This window comes from Orcinus orca, chromosome 15 (assembly GCF_937001465.1).
Source record: "Orcinus orca chromosome 15, mOrcOrc1.1, whole genome shotgun sequence".
NCBI classification, from domain to species: Eukaryota; Metazoa; Chordata; class Mammalia; order Artiodactyla; family Delphinidae; genus Orcinus; species Orcinus orca.
Window position 1 is genome coordinate 26,847,626 of NC_064573.1, and position 18,725 is coordinate 26,866,350.

Genomic DNA, 18,725 nt, shown 5'->3' on the forward strand with positions numbered 1-18,725 from the left:
GCAGCGGCCTTCAGCCCTCGTCCCAAACTCCAAGGAAGCTTCCTGGGCAGCAGCCAATAACTCAGAAATTCCCGCTGTCTCTGGGCTGCCCACTATACTGAGCCTCTCCCTGGGTGTGACTACTGCAGATCAGCTGTCTCACCTGGTCTCTCCAGCTTCTCTGCTCCTTCTCCTACTGCTCCCCTCTGTCCTTGGTGGGATGTATTCAGGACACACAGACCGGCCTCCTGTAGGCTCTCCCACCTCTGTGCACCCCCTCTGCTCCCACCATGCTCTTCTCCTCTCCTCCACCCTCTCCACACTCTTCCCAGCTTTCATGGCCCAGGGCAAAGCCACCTCCTCCAGGAAGGCCTCCCTGAACACTCCAGATCATGGTGACCTCTCTTTCCTCTGACCTCCTACAGCACTCACCTTCTGTCCCAGGCACCCCAACCTCTACAGAATGGATGCTCGGGGCCTTAAGGATCCTCAGGTCCAGAGGTGCTCAAAGTGTGCTCCAAGCAACCCTGGCAGTCCCTGAGACCCCTTCATGGGGTTTACGAGGTCAAAATGAATTTCATAATAATACTGTCATGTTATTTGCTTTTTCACTCTCACTCTCTCACAAGTGAACAGTGGAATTTTCTAGAAACTACATGACATGTGATTCTGCCACATTTGAGAGCAGAAGAAGACTTGAGAACACAGCCATCTTCTACGAAGCCAGGCATGAAAAAGATTTGTAAATATGTATTTTTAAAAAGTCACTCTTTTCACTGATTTAGATGCAAAAAATATGGTTATTTTTTGAAAAACATATTATTGGTGTTAACATATACCTTTGTTATTGTTATTTTTAAATGAATTAATAAGTATTTTTAAATTTCTGTTTTAATTTCTAATAGGGTAAGTATCAGTAGTCATAACCCACGTAAACAGGAGCTTGCTGTAATCCTCAGTAACTTTTAAGAGTGTAAAAAGGGTCCTGAGACAAAAATGTTTGAGAACCACTTAACTTGTACAGCTCCTTCTCTTAACAATTGAGGCTCAGAGAGGTGAAGTGACTTGCCCAGGATCCCACAGCTACTTCAGCCCCATTTGATTAGTATTGTCTCATTTTACTCTGCACTTGTTTCATAGCTGGTCTCTCCAACCAGACGGTGGGCTCTCTGAGGGCAGGGCTGACCCAGCCCTGTCCTGAGGTATCCCTTAGGGACCTCCAATGTTAGAATCTGGTGACCATGAAGTTTGAGGGGATGTGAGGGGTTCCCTAGTCTAGTCTCCCACAGCATTGAAAAGTCCACTGTGAGCATCCTAGCCCACCATTTACCCAGCTCCTGGCCAGTTACCTGGGCGAAATGACAGGGACACACACTAACAACAGAGGGAACCCATATCAGGTTAAGGCAGCACTCACTGCCCGAAACAAATGCCTCTAAGTGGAGCAAAATCTGCCTCCTACACAGAGACTCATTTGGTGACTGACTGCTGGCCAAGCCTGGCAGGGTAGAAGCCAGGGGTCCAGCGCTGGGCCCTGCCCCCGCCCCGCCCCGCCCAACCCCTGCCCAGGTAGCACACACACCTGGGGTGCGAGAGGAGCCTGCGGTGCTGAGCTTCCAGGAGCTGCTGCTGCAGGAGGTATTGCTGGTGCAGGGCCTGAGGTAGGAAGGAGGGACCTGTGACGTCCTGGAACTGCAGGGTGGGCAGCGGGGTCAGCGACTGATGCAGGGCGCCGCTGTGCTGGTGGGCCGGGGCCATGTGGGCGCTGAGGCCCGGCTGCGACTGCACCGGGTGGGCCAGGGGGAAGTCGGGAGCGAGCTGCTGCGGCTGGGGGGGGCCCAGATGGAAGTGGCGGCAGGAGGTAGCGTGAGGATGCTGAGACCTTTGAAATGGGGCACCTGGAGAAGCAATGACAAAGACTCCATGAGGACTAGCCCTGCTCCCCTCTCCCACAGACCCCATCTCCCCCTACCCCCAACCTGTAGCTGGTGAAACTCAAGACCTTCATTAGAACACAACAGTGTCATCACTTTTGTATGCAAATGGTCAGTGGTGCTCCCTAGTAAAGGCTCTGTGCATATGTGTTGGAGAGTGGGGGGAGTATTTTGTTTAATAAATAGATAAGCATCCTCTTTTAAATGAACACACTTGTTAAAGGAATTTTAAGGTCCCTGGAGGCGGTTTGGCTTTCTTAAATTTCTCCCATGAACCTTATTGACCCTACTACCTTTTTAAATAGATGCCCAGAGAACATTGAGTCCAGCCTAGTCAAGCTCTGAACTCTACTGAAGACTTGGCTAGCCAGGACCCAGCCGACAGGGAGCCCAAATTTCCAAAGAGAAAACAACCAGAAGTTGTTTTGCATGCAATTTTAAGAAAAATAAAAAATCTAATCCCACAAAGTTTTTAAGTAAGAATGAGATAATTTGTTATAATATTATAATTTATTTAAATGCAAAGATTTCCAGCAATAAGCTGGGCTCAACGCTGCATTTAATCTAGTCTCCACTACCTTCTAAATAACATTGACCTTGATGATGACAAAGCCTTACAAATTTTCCATAAGCAAAGATCCAGCTCTCAGCGTTGGAGTCCTTTAATAAGGAAGGAAGTGAACTTGGCACCTCGGGAAGCTTTACAGAGGCTTCCTGCTAAACACGACAGGTTCAACATATATCTGCTCCTTCCCAAACCCCACTGAAATGAGAGCAAAGGCATAAAGAGAAAATAAACAGACAAGGACAGAGAGAACAGGAGAGGTGACATCAGCAGGCAACAAATGTCAACAGATTTCTGGAAGGTGGAAAGCAGATGGAGCAATTAGCAGAGCTGAGGAATTGGAAACCAAGCACCTAATGAAGGCGCAGTCAACGAGAAGCGGACAGATCTTGCCACACGTGCTGGAAGGGTCAGGACAACTCCTGTGGTGGCAGGAGAGATGGCGGCGCTGAGAACAGGGAGGCTGGTGGCCAGTCTCTATGAGGAGCAGTTCTGCCCAGGGCATCTCCCCTCTCCCATGCAGGGCAGTGACTGCCGCTCCCTCGCCCTGGCATTTTGCAGGGAAACTGAGCCAGAAAGCCTCCAGTAGAGGAGGACAGGGGTGCAGCACCGTGCTCAAACGGGGCGGTTAAGCGAAAGTCTTATACATGGAACTCTGGAAACCCCTGCTCCCTTCTGCCTCTTGGTTCAGAGGGTGCTGCCACTCAGGTGCCCCTCCCCTGCAACCCCACAGCCCCAGGTTGGAAACTGGCCCCAGAAATAGCTCTACAGTTCCTTCTGGTTGGGAGTACCCCGTAAAATGGTTGAGTCCCCCGCTGGCGACTCCATAATAAAGCCCGTAAGTTGAAAGGTCCATACCCATACACACACACAGATTCTGGAAGTTACTAGTGATCTACTCTTCAATATGAACAGACAGACAAGGATGCCCAGTCCCTTGAGGAAGATTACAAAGTGAAAAGAGAGGAAGAATATACTAAATTAAAATAAAATAAAATAAACTCAGAGAAACAGAAGTCATGCAAGGATCCCAAAACACTTGAATTAATATCCTCAGAAAAATGATGTCGGGTCCATGAGACAACAACAAGCTCCTTTAAAAGGAGCAATGAAAAAACAAGAGAGCTCTTGGAAATTAAAAATATAAGAGGTGAAATCTGAAATTCAGCAGGAGGGTTGGAAGATAACGCTGGGGAGATTTCCCAGGAAGCAGAACAAGAAAACAAGGAGTTGAGGAAAAAGATACCAGCGTTGAAGGATGCAGTCAGAAGATTCCACAGTTTTCTAGTAAGAGAGAAAGAATGGAGAAAATTGTGGAAAAAAATTCTTTAAAGTATTTCCCAGAACTGACGGTCAGCTTCTGGATAGAAAAGGCCCTCTGAGTGCCCAGCAAAATGGGGGGAGGGGGGAGAAGAACCACACACCAAGGCATCTCCCTGGGAAATGTCCAAGCAGTGGGGCAGAGAGATGATTCTGACACCTTCCAGAGAGAAAGCAAACTGGTCCCATTCGAAGGGTCTGGGAGCAGGATAGCACCAGATTTTTCAAGGGCAACATTGGAAGCTTGAAAACAGTAGAGCAACTGCTTTCAAGGTGCCGAAGGGGTGTCGGGGGAAGATGTTCAATCTAGAATTCTGTGCCCAGCCAAACTATTAATCAAGCGTGAGAGTAGAATAACGCCATTTTCAACCATGGAGGGTCTCAAAATAATTAATCTTCTCACACCCTTTCTCAAAGAACTACTGATGCAAACCAAAAGAAAGGAGCAAAGAAACAGGGGGTGACACCTGGAAGGGGGGGCTTTCCCAAGCACATGGCTGTACAGGGCCTCCAGCAATCATTTCAAGGCAGCGAGGAAGGAGGGCGCTCTGAGGGGTAGCTGGGGGTGGATCAAAAATATAACATTACCGTCAGATTTGACCACATGAAAATAGTATTTGAAGGAATTTTCCAATTTTGTAGAGCATTTGGTAAGAATTTGTAAAAATGTCCCAGAAAGCAGACAATTATTACCTCTAGGAAGAGAAAAAATTGTTCAGAAAGTGTAATTATTACATACTACTTGGTTCAGCAGTGAACAGTATTTATATATTAATAACACAAGCATAATAAACTATTTTAAAACAGAAAAGGACATTTCTTCCATAAGAAGAAGAAAATAGACAATGTCAAAATTTAAAAATCAACAAAGAGCAGTAAAAGAATTTATTTAGAAATTTACTTAGTAATTTATATATTTCAGGAAGTAAATACTCGAAGAAGAGTTGGAAATGTTGAGCTTCTAGTGGTGGGACTAGGGTGGGGAGGGCAAGGGGCAGACAATTGCTGTTTTACTAAATGTGTCTTATATTGGAGCTATCTGACTTTGTAAATGACATGCAGGCCATTGATATATTTTTTTTAATCTTTTAAAAATAAATATTTGCAAAACAAAATGGAAATAAAATGCATTTCTGGCTCACTGCAAGTGAGCCAGAAAAGAATGATCTAGAACCTTAATTCCCATCAGCATTCCAGATCAGTAGGGCCTCCTCTGCCTGGTGAATTCTGGCTTCCATGAGTCCAGGGGCTGTAGCCTGAGCAAGCAGGCTCTGGATTCCCTCTTCTCCCTCACCACCATCTATCATACCGTAAAAAAAGGAGGAGAAGGTCCACGTGACCAAACGAAGGAGGGCAAGAAGGGAAAGGAGAGCTGTCGAAAGCTAACAAAGTGAAAGACAGGCATGACTGCAGAAGAAGGGAATGGGGTTTAACTGAAAGACAGGCATGACTGCAGAAGAAGGGAATGGGGTTTATAAAAAAAAGGATACTGTAAAGACTCCTATCCAACACTGTCTATTAAATTACAATGTGAGCCACATATGTAATTGTAAATTTTCTAGTAGCCACCTTTAAAGAAGTAAAAAGGGACAGGTGAATTTAATTTTAATAGTATATGTTATATAACTCAGTATATCCAAAATATTGTTTCAACATGTACTCAATATAAAAAAATTATTGAGATATTTTACATTGGGCTTTTTTTCATATTAAGTCTTCAAAATCCAGTGTACATCTGGCACTTACAACACACCTTAGTTCGATGGCCACTTGTGGTTAGCGGCTTCCGTGTTGGACAATGCAGCCCAAAAGAAAAAGACCAACTCCGTACATAGAGCAAAGAATCTTAGCCAAGTTTGCTAACTGGTCTGCCTTCAGAGGGGGCGTCCCCACTGCTTACTGGTGAGATGCACACCCCTTAGCCTGATCCTCAAGCTCCATGCCCCTGATCCCCACCGCCCAAGCCCTCCCGACATCGGATCTCCAGACACTCCAGCACATTCCCACCCCGGGGCCATTGCTCATGCTGGTTGCTGCCTTCCCTGTCTTTAAAGGTCATCTCTCAGCAACTCAAAAAATGCCTCCCCTGCCTGCCAGCCCCCAGGGACGCCTTCCTCCTCTGCATTCCTGTAGGAGGCCCTGTCACTACCACTCATTTGGCACCTGGCAGTAGCTACCTTGAGCTGCTTCTTCACACTCACCGCCCCCAGCTGGCTGAGCTTCCTGTCTTGCTGTTTCTGGATCCCCACGCACCTCCCTGGAGCTGGCACTCAGTAAATACCTGGTTGGCTGACTGCTGGAGGGACTGAGGGAAAAGCAGTGGCTCCAGGCGACTGACGCACTGGGGCTGGTTGAAGGCCAGCTGATTTGAAATCGAGAGGGAAAGAGAGTGGCAAGTAGGCCCGGGTGAGCTCAAGGTTTTAAAGCTGCAGTGCACAGGGACTGAGCAGGCAGAGCAGGCCAGCGTCCTCCCCCTCGGGGGCTGGTGGAGCCTCTCCGACCACCAGGAGCAGCAGCTGCCTCCCTCCCACAAGCCCCTCCTGCCAGGAGGGCACCCACCCTGTGAGGGAGGCCCTTCCGGTTTCTATGGAGGTCCATTAGGGAGAGGACCGACCACCACCCTGGAGAGGTTTCCACTCTCCTGGAACCTGTGCCCTCCAACTGATGCACTGGGCAGTGAGAGCAGCTGCCCTCTCTCCTGGATGGGCAGCAAGAGAAAAGTGAACAAAAGTATCTATATGTCTCATAATATTTCAGGCAATTTCTACCTGCAAAAGTCCTTTGACTTCTGTTCTGGGACTTTGTGCCCCCTCTGCCCTGTCATCTCCATCCCCAGAGGGTTCTCAGTCTCATCAGCTCTGCTCAGAAGGACATTAAAGGCAGGAGACATCCATTCTGGGGCCCCTGACTCACCCCAACCCTGTGTGCTGTAGGGTCTGTGAAAGTAGCAGCTGCTGTGTTCGGTCTCTAAGACCAGAGGAGTGAAGTTCTTAGGGTAGACTAGTCGGGCCCATGACAAGCCAGTGACCAGTGACAGCTGAGTAACACAGCCCAAAATGCCCTCATCAACAAACAACCTACAATTTTTCCCATTAGAGTTACTCCTTTGGGTTAAAAAAATAATCTCCAGGTGTCCTTGAATATATTATCCATTTATCTTATTTCCCCAGGACTGAAATGCCATCAATTGGAGGATTCATCATGAACTAAATAACATTGTTAGGGAGTGAGGAGAAAGAGGGGTTACATTTTTTTTAAAAAAACACCACATTAAAGAAACACAGCAAGTGTAAGACACAAATTAGTTTCAGAAATGTGTAGAAAAACATGTGCACCTTAGAATTCTGGAGATTGATGCTATAGGACCCCCCTGAGAGCTAGCTGGCAGCACCTTCAAGCAGGAGTGCTCCCCTGGGGCCTAAGCAAGGCAGGGCTGGGGCAGGGGGAGGCCACTGTGCTGGGGCTTGCCTGATGGCCACCTGGCACACGCAGGCGCTCCACAAGAGCTGGTGGCTGATTCGTGCCTCATGGGCAGGGAGCCAAAGCGGCTGGCAGCTGGAGAGGGGGCGGAACAGCAGAAACCACAGAGCCCCATGAGGAAGGGAAGGTAAAAGAGAAGCGGAGGACGTGGGGGCCAAAGGCTGTGGGCAAGGTGGGTGGAGTGACAGAGGTCTCGAGTCTCTGGAAGGTTCATGGACACTCATCTGGTAAATGACAGAGCAGAGATTTGAACTGAGGTCTTTCCTGAAAGCCAATTGTCAATGAGAGGGAGGGGCAGAGCCAGGGAACTAGAAGGCTTGATAAAGTGAGGGGCCCTGCTGAGGAGGAGAGCAGGGCAGAAACGGGGCCTGGACACCCAGAGGACACGCTGGGCTGGTCCAGGTTTCCTGGGGACAATGGGGATGGAGACAAGGGGGCCAGAGGAGCCTCAGAGCTGGGCCTGGGTGGGAGCTGAGAAGAGCCAGGCCAACAAGTCAGAAAGCCAGAAATGTCGGTGGAGACAGCAGATCCATGTGGCCTGATAGGCTTCTCAGGAGCAGGCAGCATCCTGAGCTGGAGGAATATTCTAGCTGTATTCTAATCTGCACCAACTTGGTCACCTCAGGGTAACGTGGCTTTCATCCTTCAGACTCCAGGGCTGAGAGGCACTGCCTTCAAACCCTCAGGTGAAGAGGGAAGGAGAAGAGTAGGCAGTGCTGGGGGCAAGGACCAGGGGAGGCCTGCCTCCCACCCCAGTGCCCCAGGATAACTGCCTCCTGCCAGCAGGGGCCTCAGGGACAAGGTTGCACACCCACGGGCCAACCAGGCCGAACGTCCCCCATTCCTCCCAGGGATGCAGGACCCTGGGAGAATAGGATGGGAACCAAACCTTCCCGCATTTCCAGGGAAGCTGGCAGGTCCCGTCCTCCCCAGGCCAGTTCCCAGGTGTCAGATTCCCACTGTCCTCAGGTCACTGACCCGCATCACTCTCCCTTAGAGGTGGGGGCAGAACAGGAGGGCGGGGCCCACAGCAGTGTCACAAAGGAGGGGAGGGCCAAAGACAGTCCCTCCCAAAGGCCCCCCGGGATGGAGGGCAGCCAGCCAGCAGGGACAGAAGGCTGATACCTGTCTCTGCTGAGCACTTCCTTGAAGCTGGGCTGGAGTCAGAGTCTACTCCTCTCTGAAAAGCCAGCTCTCAAGCAGCAAAGAAAACCAGCTTTTTGAAAGCAGATTTCTGCCCACAAGAGGCCAGGGAGGAAGGCCTCTGCTACCAAAGAGGCTTTCAGAGCCAGGCAGAGTCACCCGGTGTAAGGGCTCCGTCTTAGAGGCCTGGGTGCTTCCCCTCGCTGTCAGACCAGGTGGGACGCTGGACTTCTCTGGGCCTCAGTTTCCGAGACCGTGACCCACAATGATGCACCTGATGCTACACACCTGCTAACATCTCTCCGCTGAAGCGGCCACAGGCATCTCCTGGCCTGGCCTCTCCTCTTGCTCGCGGGGAAGCCAAGTAAGAAGCACAGGAAGACCTTGCGCACTGAGTGTCGTGACTGCCCCCGGAGTCCCCCAGCAGGCCAGGCCAGACCCAGGTCTCCTGCCCCACCTCCTGTTGGGACAAGCCTGTGTGTTCTGTCCCATGTCCAGCACCGGAACTGAGCCCAAAGCAGGGAGAGGCAGAGTAGACCAGTGCTGAACTTCTAAATCCATCTTCCAATGGCTGCCACATCATCCTAAAGCCAGTTCTGAGTGTTCCATCCCTTGCAAACACCCCTTCTGGCCTCTCTCTCTCTCACTGCTCCCTGTGACCTTCCCTCTCACCTCTCCCGGACCCCCAGGGGTCTTACCTGCCCCCTGGCCCCATACCCTACCTCCCAGGGCTGTTGCATTCTGTCCATCCTCGACCACCCAGGGCAGGTGTTAACTCTGGGATGGAATCTCCCAGTGGATGAAACTCTTCTCTCCATCAGATTTGTGGCATTTGCCTATTATACTTGGCATTTTATTTCTGGACAAATTTTATCGCCAATAATCAGCTGTAAAGTGAGTGATTTCAGGACAAATACCATGCAGTAAATGTCCTTTGTTCTTAGAAGGATTAAGGAAACTTCCAAGAATGGAGGGAGAGAGAATGCAAGAAAGTGAGAGAATGGAAGAGAGAAGGAAAGAGAAAGAGGCGGGGAGGCGCGAAGAAGAGAGGGAGGAAAGGAAGAAGGAAGGAAAAAGGACCTTCGTTATCTTAGAAAAGTTAAGTATTAGATTATTAGCTAGCAAGGAAATGCAGTTCTTCATGGAATCATTGAATATTCAAGCTAAATGAGGCTAAGAGATCATACAGCCTTTGATCTACAGGATGAGAACCCCGAGGAGGCTGGAAAATGGGGGGTGGCTTGTCCGAGGTCTTCCAGGTCGTTACGGCCGAGTTGGGACTGGAGTCCAGGCCTCCTGAGTTCCAGTGCAGTGTGCTCCACCCTGTGCTGCATTTCAGAGTCCCCCGGCCCAACGCCCAGCTCCTCATATGCCCACACCCATCCACACATGCTACCCCAGAGAGGAACCTGCCTGCCCAGGCCCTGGTGGCCCCACCTCCCCTCCCCATGCCCATCCCCATCCCAAGCTCCCCCAGGAGGAAGCCTTTCCTTCCTAGGAACCATGAGATAACGAGGGACCAGCTGCTGGTGCCCATGGGGAAGCAGTCTGAATCTCTGCTGCGAGAGATGCTGGGAAATGGCCGTGGTGGCTGACATCACGTAGGTTCAGGCCAGTCCACATTGACCAGCAGCCCCAGGCCTCTTCCCTGGCCTAAGAAAATGCCAAGGACAAGCCCCAACTTTAATGGAGTAGACCAAGTTCTTTCCAGCACAATTGGGTGCTCCTGTCACAGGCAACTCCTGCAGGGTCCCTGGAAGTCCTGTGAAAAGCTTTAGGTCCTACAATTCATAGGGTTTAACTGATAAAGAGGGATGGAGGAGAATTCTGGGGTCTTGGCACAAATTCTGGGCACCTTGTGTTAACATGGACAGGGATGAAGTAGAGTCTGGTGAGGAGACCAGGGTTGGGAGGGGACTTGAGTTGTCTAAGAGGAGGAACAGCTGAAGAATCTGGGTGTTGAGTAGCAAAGAGGAGACTTGGGGTCAGGTAATAGCTGCAGGCAAAGTGATTAGCTCTTTCTAGTAGATCTGGGTCAACATAAGGAAGACATTTCTTAGAATTCACTTTGGCCTCCAAAGTTCCTCATCACTGGTCGTGTCCATGCAGAGGCTGGCTAGCTGCCAGCAGAGAAGTGTGAACACTGGAGGGGAGATGGCCTGGAGCACCTCCAGGGTCCCTTCTGTGCCCACCATGAGATGATGCAAATTCACTGCAACATCTACCCCCTGCCTGAGCATAGTTAGGCCAAACTAGTTAGGCCAAACTTCTGAAAGCACAGAAAAGCTTGTCTGGGTGATGGAGAAAGGAGGAAGGAACATGGCGGCAAGCAGAGAGCACACCCGAGTACTCAGGGCCCAAGCCTGCAGATGCAAGGAGGAGAAGCAACCCACAGGCAGGTGTCCAAAGACAGACTCCTTCTTCTACTCCACATGGCCCCAGGAGCCTCTGTCTGCACTGATACAGATCAGAACTTTGTTTCCTGCATATTCTGAGCCTCCCAGTAGCCCCCACCAACTTCTCCAGCTTGGGACACATTCAAGTTTCATGTTGCTAGGTAATGCATCCTTTGTGAACCACTCAGATGCAGGACGGTTGGAGAGGTGATACAGGAGAGAAGGAGGAGGGGGCAAATTGTGGGATGTCTGAATGGCAGGACCAGGGCTGGGGTGTACCTCGTGAGCTAACTACTTGAGTGCGACCCAGAGGAATCAGAGACGAAGAATGTGGAAAGTGGGTCATCCGCCCAGACCCCCGCTTCCTAGACTGCTCTTTCTGGCTCTTTTCCTCACTCCAGGTAAATCGAATTAACCTCTTTTGCTCCAGTTGACCACCCCAAAGAAGCCTATTCCCTGGCTCAGTTTCTTGGCTGCCAGAGGTCTGCTTTCCTCCCTCTGCATAGTTTGGTTCCCTGACCAATGGGAACAAACGGCCTAGAAAGGAAGTGATATGACCAGAGAGATTCTTTACAGCCACTTTGTGAATGCTTCCCCAGGGCCAGCCTTTGATCTCTAATGAAAAGCTCAGCTTCTTCCGAGGAACTGAATTCCTGGCTCTCAAAGCACTGTTGGGAGGGAACTTGCCATCCTAAGGAAGCCTACTTGCTCATGGGCATGAGACAATTAAACAGCAAACTTCCAGCAAGCAGCGAAGGACCAGTTCTCCAGTTGTGGTTGCAAACCAGGGTTAAGGGAAGGGAGCCCAGGAGCGGGAGGTCAGCTAGAGACAGGATGCAATTACAGAAGAGGAAAGCGCCTGTAGGTAATGGGACTGTCTAATGTGCATCTTCCATCCCAGAAAATCCTTTTTTCTATCTAATGCCAAGGAGCTCAATGAAAACATTTCCACTATAGTCATAAAAGGGCATTTTGTAGAAGGTATCTATGGTCAGAAGACCTCACCCCATGAGGGCAGGACCTGGCTCTATCTCATGCACCTGTATTCCTAGTGCTTGGCACAGATCTTAATACGTAGTAAGAACTCATGGAAGGAAGGAAGGAAGGAAGGGGGGAGGGAGGGAGGGAGGGAGAGAAGGAGGGAAATGAACTGTTGAACATGTAGGAAGTAGCATCTTGCTAAAAGCCTTGGGAGTGTGCAAAACAGCTGGCTCCCAGCATTTCAGCACTGGGGGGTTTCATGGTAGCAGAGGAACAAATGTGACTCAAGGAAGTAAAGTGTAACGTAGAAAGACTGATGTGGGAGACGCTGCAGACAGAAAGACTGGGAATTCTTTCAACGAGTCTAGGGATCCAGTTGCAAATCCAACGTGGACTGGGGTGGCCCAGCATACCAGGTGGTCAGTGTGAATTACAACCAACGAACCCAGAAGAAGAAGCGCTTTCAAACCCAGAACAGAAAGCCTCCTGCCATTCCTGGCCAAGGAAGGAGGGGTCTGCACTGTTGACGGCACTGGTTAGCTTTCTTGTAAACCATATGTACTTCATCCTAGGTCATGAGTTTAGATAATCTTCTAATATTCTTGATAACGACTCAAGTAAATTAAAAAAAAAACAACTTTCAAGAAGTGTCAGGGCGGCTACCTGGGCCCATCTCACATTAGCATTGCCTGGTGTCCAAAACAGGCAGACCAAGTTCAGAAAGCCACTTCGACTAGGGCTCTGTTGAGATTTGCAGCACACAGGTTACACCCACACGAAGGCCCAGCCCTAGGAATACTGTGGGCAGGACTGAGGGTAACATCATTCCTCGGCCTCCCGCTTCCCCAAGGAGGGTTCTGTTCCTCTGACTCCGTGTTCTCCCATGCCTCGTCCGCCCTGCTGCCAGCCTGGCTCTCAGGGCCCGCTCACTGTGATGGTCAATGACAGACGTGCAACGATGGCTTCCCCGGGAGCAGTTGTGTTTGAGCAAGGTCACATCATGAAGTCCTGACGGTGGGATTTCAGATGGCAGCCAGTGAGTCTAGGCACAGGGTGTGGGGAGCTCCTGGCCTCCCCATGCCCTGAAATTAAATTCCACCAGCGGGTGGGGTGTACCTGCTTTCAGAGGGAGCCAGAGGCAATTAAATTAGATTCCCAACTGTTACTGCCCATGGGCACCTCGGTCTGGCACCCTGGGATGCGATGTGTGTGTGTGTGTGTGTGTGCGCGTGTGTGTGTGTGTGTGACAGGGGTGGGGGGGAGGAGGGAGTGAGGGAGGATGTTGGTTGAAATATATGAGAGAGGAGAAAGGAAGGCAGGAGGGTGGCTGTAGGAGAGAACAGGAAGGGGGACGTCTAAAGGGAGAGAAGGCAGAGAGAGGAGTGCGGGAGGGAGACGATGCCTGGAAAAGACCACGCTGTCACCATCTCAGAACTAGCAGGCCCCAGATGCCTAAAACAGCAAAGGCCCTTCTCGGGTCACCTCAGGGCGCTCTGTTGGCCCTGGCTTGGGCTGTGATGGCATCTGCTTCCACCAGCATGACCGTCCCCCACCCCAGGCAGGCCATGTCTGGCTGTGCCCATGTCCACTCGGCTCATCGCCTGGTGTCCTGCGTAGGTATCATCCCAGGCCAATGTCCCTTTGGCCAGGTCCCCCCAGTTGGACCAAGAGTCCCCACAGGCCAAGACGGTGCCTCAGGAGAGCAGCTGAGGCGCTTCACTTCCTAGCTCTTCACTGAGCTTGCTGATATGCAGAATGAGTGCATAGTGGCTCACCTGGCCACCTGACAGGGCGACTATAAGATGCCAGCTGTGAAAGTGTCTTACAGAGGACAAGCGCTTCTCACCCTGCACTGGGCTGGCTGCAGAGAACAGGCTCAGGGAAGACCTACTTCTTCCAAGTCCCCCGTCTCCCCCTCAAGCCCCAGACACAGTCTACAGTGAAATGGTAGGCAGAGGACAGTGGCCAGGGCACCCAGCAACGAACCACCACCCAAGACCTCCCTGTCAACGGAAGCACCCTGGCTGGCCTCCTGCTCCTGGGGTGAACTTAGGACACGAGAGATAGTCATGGGCCAGTAATAACATTCCCACTGGAGGCAAAAATTCTCCAGGAGGGAGTCATTGCTTTGGATTAAGCGTTACTCTCTCTCACTCCTGCTTTTAAGATACAAACGTCCCCAAGAGGGTAGCACATTAAGTCCTTAATGTTGGGTGTGGATGAACTTGCAAGGCTTTCTCTCTGTCCAGAAAGAATGGAAAAATCATGGAGATGCTGAATAAGGTGGCATGGCTGGGAGAGAAAGACTGACTTTATCTCCTTCACAGCTCTGCCCCTTCAGCCCTAAGGATGAAGACAGCCAGATAACAGGCCTTTTCTGGGTCTAATGCTGTCTGGCCACATGCATTTGATGGGCCAATTGCATTTGACTTTAAATTGACTTATCCACTCACCAAATATTTACTGCATGACTATTACTTGCCAGGCACTGTTCTAATGCTGGGATTAGCCGTGAATAACAGTCAAAAACGTGTGCCCTCATGGGACTGTGATCTAGTCCTGCACTGCCCTGTGTGGTCACCATGTGAAATGTGGCTAGTCCAAATTCATAAAGGCTGTCAGTGTAAAATAAGCACTAGACTTCAAAGGTTTAGTACCAACAAAAACATGTAAAAAATACTAAAAACTTTGCAAATTACTTATATGTTGAAATGATAAGTTTTGGATATATTGAATTAAATAATGTATATTATTAAAATAAATTCCATACTTTTAAAAATGTAACTGATAGAAAATTTTAAATTTTATATTTCTTACATTGTATTTCCATTGGACAGTGCTGGTCTAGACAGTAAGTAGCTATATAAGAAAATATGTCATTTATTGATGATGATAAGAGCTAAGGAGAAAACCAACAGGGAAGGAGGATGAGTAGGCGGGGGGTTAATTTTTAGATAGGATGGCCAGATGAGCCTTCACTGAGAAGGTGACTTTTCCATAAAGAGCTGAAGGAGCATGAAGATATCAGGAGAAGAGTTTTCCAGGCAGACAGAACTGCAAGTGCAAAGGTCCTGTGGTGACAGTGTGCCTGGCATTTTGAGGAACATCAGGAGGCCAGTGTGGTTGAAGCAGAGTGAGATAGGGGAGAGTGGTAAGAGTTTAGGTGAGATAAACATTGGGGGCTCAATAAATATTGAGATCATGCAGGACCTCACTGGCCATTATAAGATGTTGGCTTTTACTCTGAGTGAGATTAGAAGCCAAAGGAGGGTGTCTGAGCAGAGAAGTGAAAAAATTTGACTCCCTCTGGCCACCATATTGAGAACAGGCTACAGGGACAAAAGGGCAGAAGCAGAGACCAAGAAAGAAATGATTGTTCCTTGGACAAGGGTGGGAATGGGGCAGAGAGAAAAAGAGGCAGTCAGATGCAAAACATATGTCAAGGGTAGAGGTGACCAGATTTGGATGGATTGGACATGGAACATGACAGACAGAGGACAAGGTCTCCAGATCTTTTGTCCTGAACAACTAGAAGGATGGTGTGTTAACAGTTTGCAAAAGTGGCCCCAATCCTTCCTTCCTGGTATGCACATCCCTTGCAAGGTGACTTTGTAGCCCCTCCCACCAAGAGGCAGAATCTATTTCCCCACCTCTTGAATCTGGGCTTCACCGTATGACTGGACTGATTTTGACCAACGTAGTGGAAGTGGCATCATGCCAGTTCTGAGCCTGGGCCTCAAAAGACCTTGCCGTTTCCACTCTCACTCAGACTCCATATGACCAAGCCCAGGCTAACCCACTGGAGGATGAGCGACCATGTGAAGCTGAGATAAGTTCCCAGCTGAGGCCATCTCAGATCAGTCTGTCCCAGCTGATCGTAAAAATATAAGTGAACCCTGTAAGACCAAAAGAACTCCCAGCTGAGCCCAACCCAAATTATCAACCCACTACACTGTGAGCTGAATAGATGGTTGTTGTCTTAAAGCCAAGCTTTGGAATGGTTATCATGCAGAAAAAATGCAAACTGATACAGATGCTGTTGCCATTTATTGAGGTGGAGACTCAATTTTTTATTATCCTGTGATTGTTTTGAATGTGAGTCTGGATACCTACAGGGCAAAAGCCTTGTCTTCTCTCCCTGCAACACTTAGAGCACCCTCAGGAAAGGGCTAGATGGAATCTGGGTGCTCAGTGCACACTTGGTGAATGAATGGATGAATGGATGGATGGATGGATTCATTCGATAGATGACTTATTAATCGGCTCCCTCAGCACCAGCCAGGTCCCCGATTTACCCTTCTCCTGACAAAGCCAGAAGAGCTTTAAATGCCTCTCCTCCTCCCCACCACCCGCCTTCTACTCTGTCCAGAGTTTGCAGTTGAACCTCGATTTCCTAGAGCTTTCATCAGCGCTAGCAACAGAGAATTGAAACCCACAGAGCCGTGCGTTTCCTTGAGAACGTGAAGCACTGATTTTTAGCCTGTTTTGACCTCCCACACCCAGCCTTTTCCCAGATGCACTAGCAAATAACAAATCAATTGCTTTGAGTTCTTCTTTCTCTCCACCCCCATGACATGTTAATTAGCAGGGGAAATGCCAACAGCAAAGTCAAAAGGGCTGAGGACAATCCCCAGCCCTGAGTAGCCAGCTGGTACAGCACTGGGCATCCTGACTTTCCACCCAGGGCTGGTGCCCTTTTCCAGGGCTTTGGGCACTGTTTTCTGCTTCCCCGCTTGTCTTTCCTCCACCCCAGGTGCTCCAGGTCCCTCAGGAACCCCACACGGGTGCCTCTGTGATGCTCCGTGTAATGTCAGTGCAGCATGTCACCTCTTACAAAGCATTTCCCAAATGCAGCCAGCCCCACATTTTAGAGATGAAGGAATTGAGGCTCAGAGGGTTAGGCAGACTCACCCCACATCATTTGGCCCAGCGCTGGGAGTTTGGAGCCTGGTTTTCTGATTCCAAACCTGTCTTTCTTTCACTGTCAGCACCATCAAAGTATGTTCTCAATAAAGGGACAAATACACTGAGGAGCGGGGGAGGGGGGCTCCTTAGGCAAATTGCTGGTAATTTTAGGTTAGGTCTCCCATGGGCATTTAACCGATGTCAATCTCTGGCCGAGGTCATCCAGGCCTGGGGTGGGGGCACTTTGAAGAGACGCGGGGACTCTCCCAGGCCCTGAAACTGCACCAGCCTGCATCTCTGGGGCTCCAGTCCTCTGAAGCTGTCCTCCGAAGCTAGCGGGGTATCTAAGAGCCGAGAATAAAGCCAGTCGCCAGGTTCTTCAGAGGCCTCGTGGGACTTGTAGCTCCGGTCAAGCCCTGATCCCATCCACAGTCCCCGTTTGTAAGGCTGTGGTGGATGAAATGAAGATGTTTATTGGAGGCAAGCTGGCCCCCACCAAACCTAACATGGCCTCTCAAGAGACCCTCCCCAGCTACCAATGCACGTCTCCCTCTCCGCCAGGGCAAGGGACTCCCCGTGCTGCGTGCCCTTCCCGAGTCTGGCCGTGTGGGGTCGGGGGCGTGTGGGTGTTGAGTGTATGTGAGTGTACACATGTATCCACAACCTGCCCCATGGCCTGCTGGGATTACTCAGGCCTGCCTGTTGGCTGTGCCTACACACAGTCCAGGTTTACCAGGTCAATTATTTTTGGTTAAATACCTGCTCTATACCCAACACAATATGGAGGAGTGAAGTATTTTCCCTCAAGGAAAAGGCAAGTTGCATTTAAATGGGTCTTAATCACTCACTCGCTGTGTGGCCTTAGGCAAGTAGCCTAGCCTTTCTGAATCTCCACTTCCCAACCTGCAAAATGGGCATAAGGATATTGCCATCTCTACCTCCAGGATTGTCCTGGATTCATTTGAGATACACTGGGGTAAAACACCTTGAAAATTGTATAAAGTGACTTACACACAATGAGGCCTAGTATCAAAGATGTTACAACAAGCACGTAGATGGGAAGAACCTGAGGATGCTGTAACAGTTTGAATTACATTGTGTGGTTTAGATTTCAGCACATGTGCAGCAAAAGCAAATACTCAGATGATTTCTGGAAGGATCCATGAGGCCTGGCAACGGTGGTTCCCCACAAGGAGAAACCTTGGGTGGCTGGGGGCAGAAGAGGTAGGGGAATGGGGTTTTATATGTTTGTATACATCATTTTGTGCCATTTGACCTTTGTACCACGTGCATATATTTTGTGGTTGTTAAAATACAGAGTAGTTTTAAAAGTAAAATAATAAAAAATGTCTATATAGCAAAATAGGAAAGGCGGTCAATCTTCAAGGTTGTTCTGCCCCCCTTTCTCATCCTCCCCCCTCCTTCATCCCAGGTTCCCAGGACCTCCCACAATTGTCTCCCACTCCTCTCCCCAAATTTCAACTCTTTGTCTCTCCCCACTTAAAAGACAAGCAGGCTGAAGTGCAAAGAAAGTAAACCCCTTGCTGTCACACCTCCCAGGTGGCAGGGCTAACTCCAGGTGGATTTGGGCTCAGTTCTGTAGAGCTTCTCTGCTCCACAGAGCGTCCACCACCCCCAATCTGAAACTATAACTCAGATCTGCTGAGAAAGCGTGGGGAGGCCCTATAGCGGTGAGTTCAGGCCTGTCTGACACCCACAGCAGGTGTACTCTGCAGTGGAAAGGGTCTTTCTAGGACCCCTCGGATGTCATCACATATCTACTTCAGGATAAGGCTGGGTTCCTGTGAAGCTGCTTTACAAAAGGTGCTTGCGGTGTGAACTTGGGAATCAGGGCCGTTGGACAGGGTCAGGCAGCTGCCTTATTCTAATTCCACTCGGGAGAGAAGAGGCCTTGGCAGTCTTCCCAGCTTGCAACGTTTTAACCAAACAATTTTGAAAACTGAGTTCAAGACCTGTCACCCGAAGCCGCAAGCTTTAGCAGAGTGCCAAGGAGCCTAGCTC

The 18,725-nt window shown here is 49.8% G+C and overlaps 1 protein-coding gene across 5 annotated transcripts in view; it reads right to left on the bottom strand.

Moving 5' to 3' along the window:
- Positions 1 to 18,725, bottom strand: part of ARK2C (arkadia (RNF111) C-terminal like ring finger ubiquitin ligase 2C) — a 106,392-nt gene that overhangs the window by 16,943 nt on the left and 70,724 nt on the right. For 2 of the 5 annotated variants that reach the window (XM_049697894.1, XM_004266062.3), the window contains exon 2: positions 1,562 to 1,877. In XM_049697894.1, coding sequence (XP_049553851.1) covers positions 1,562 to 1,877 — 316 coding nt within the window. Of the gene's footprint in view, positions 1 to 1,561; positions 1,878 to 7,898; positions 8,253 to 18,725 lie in introns of those variants that run through there. The other 3 variants (XM_049697895.1, XM_049697893.1, XM_049697896.1) reach the window with 3 other exon arrangements.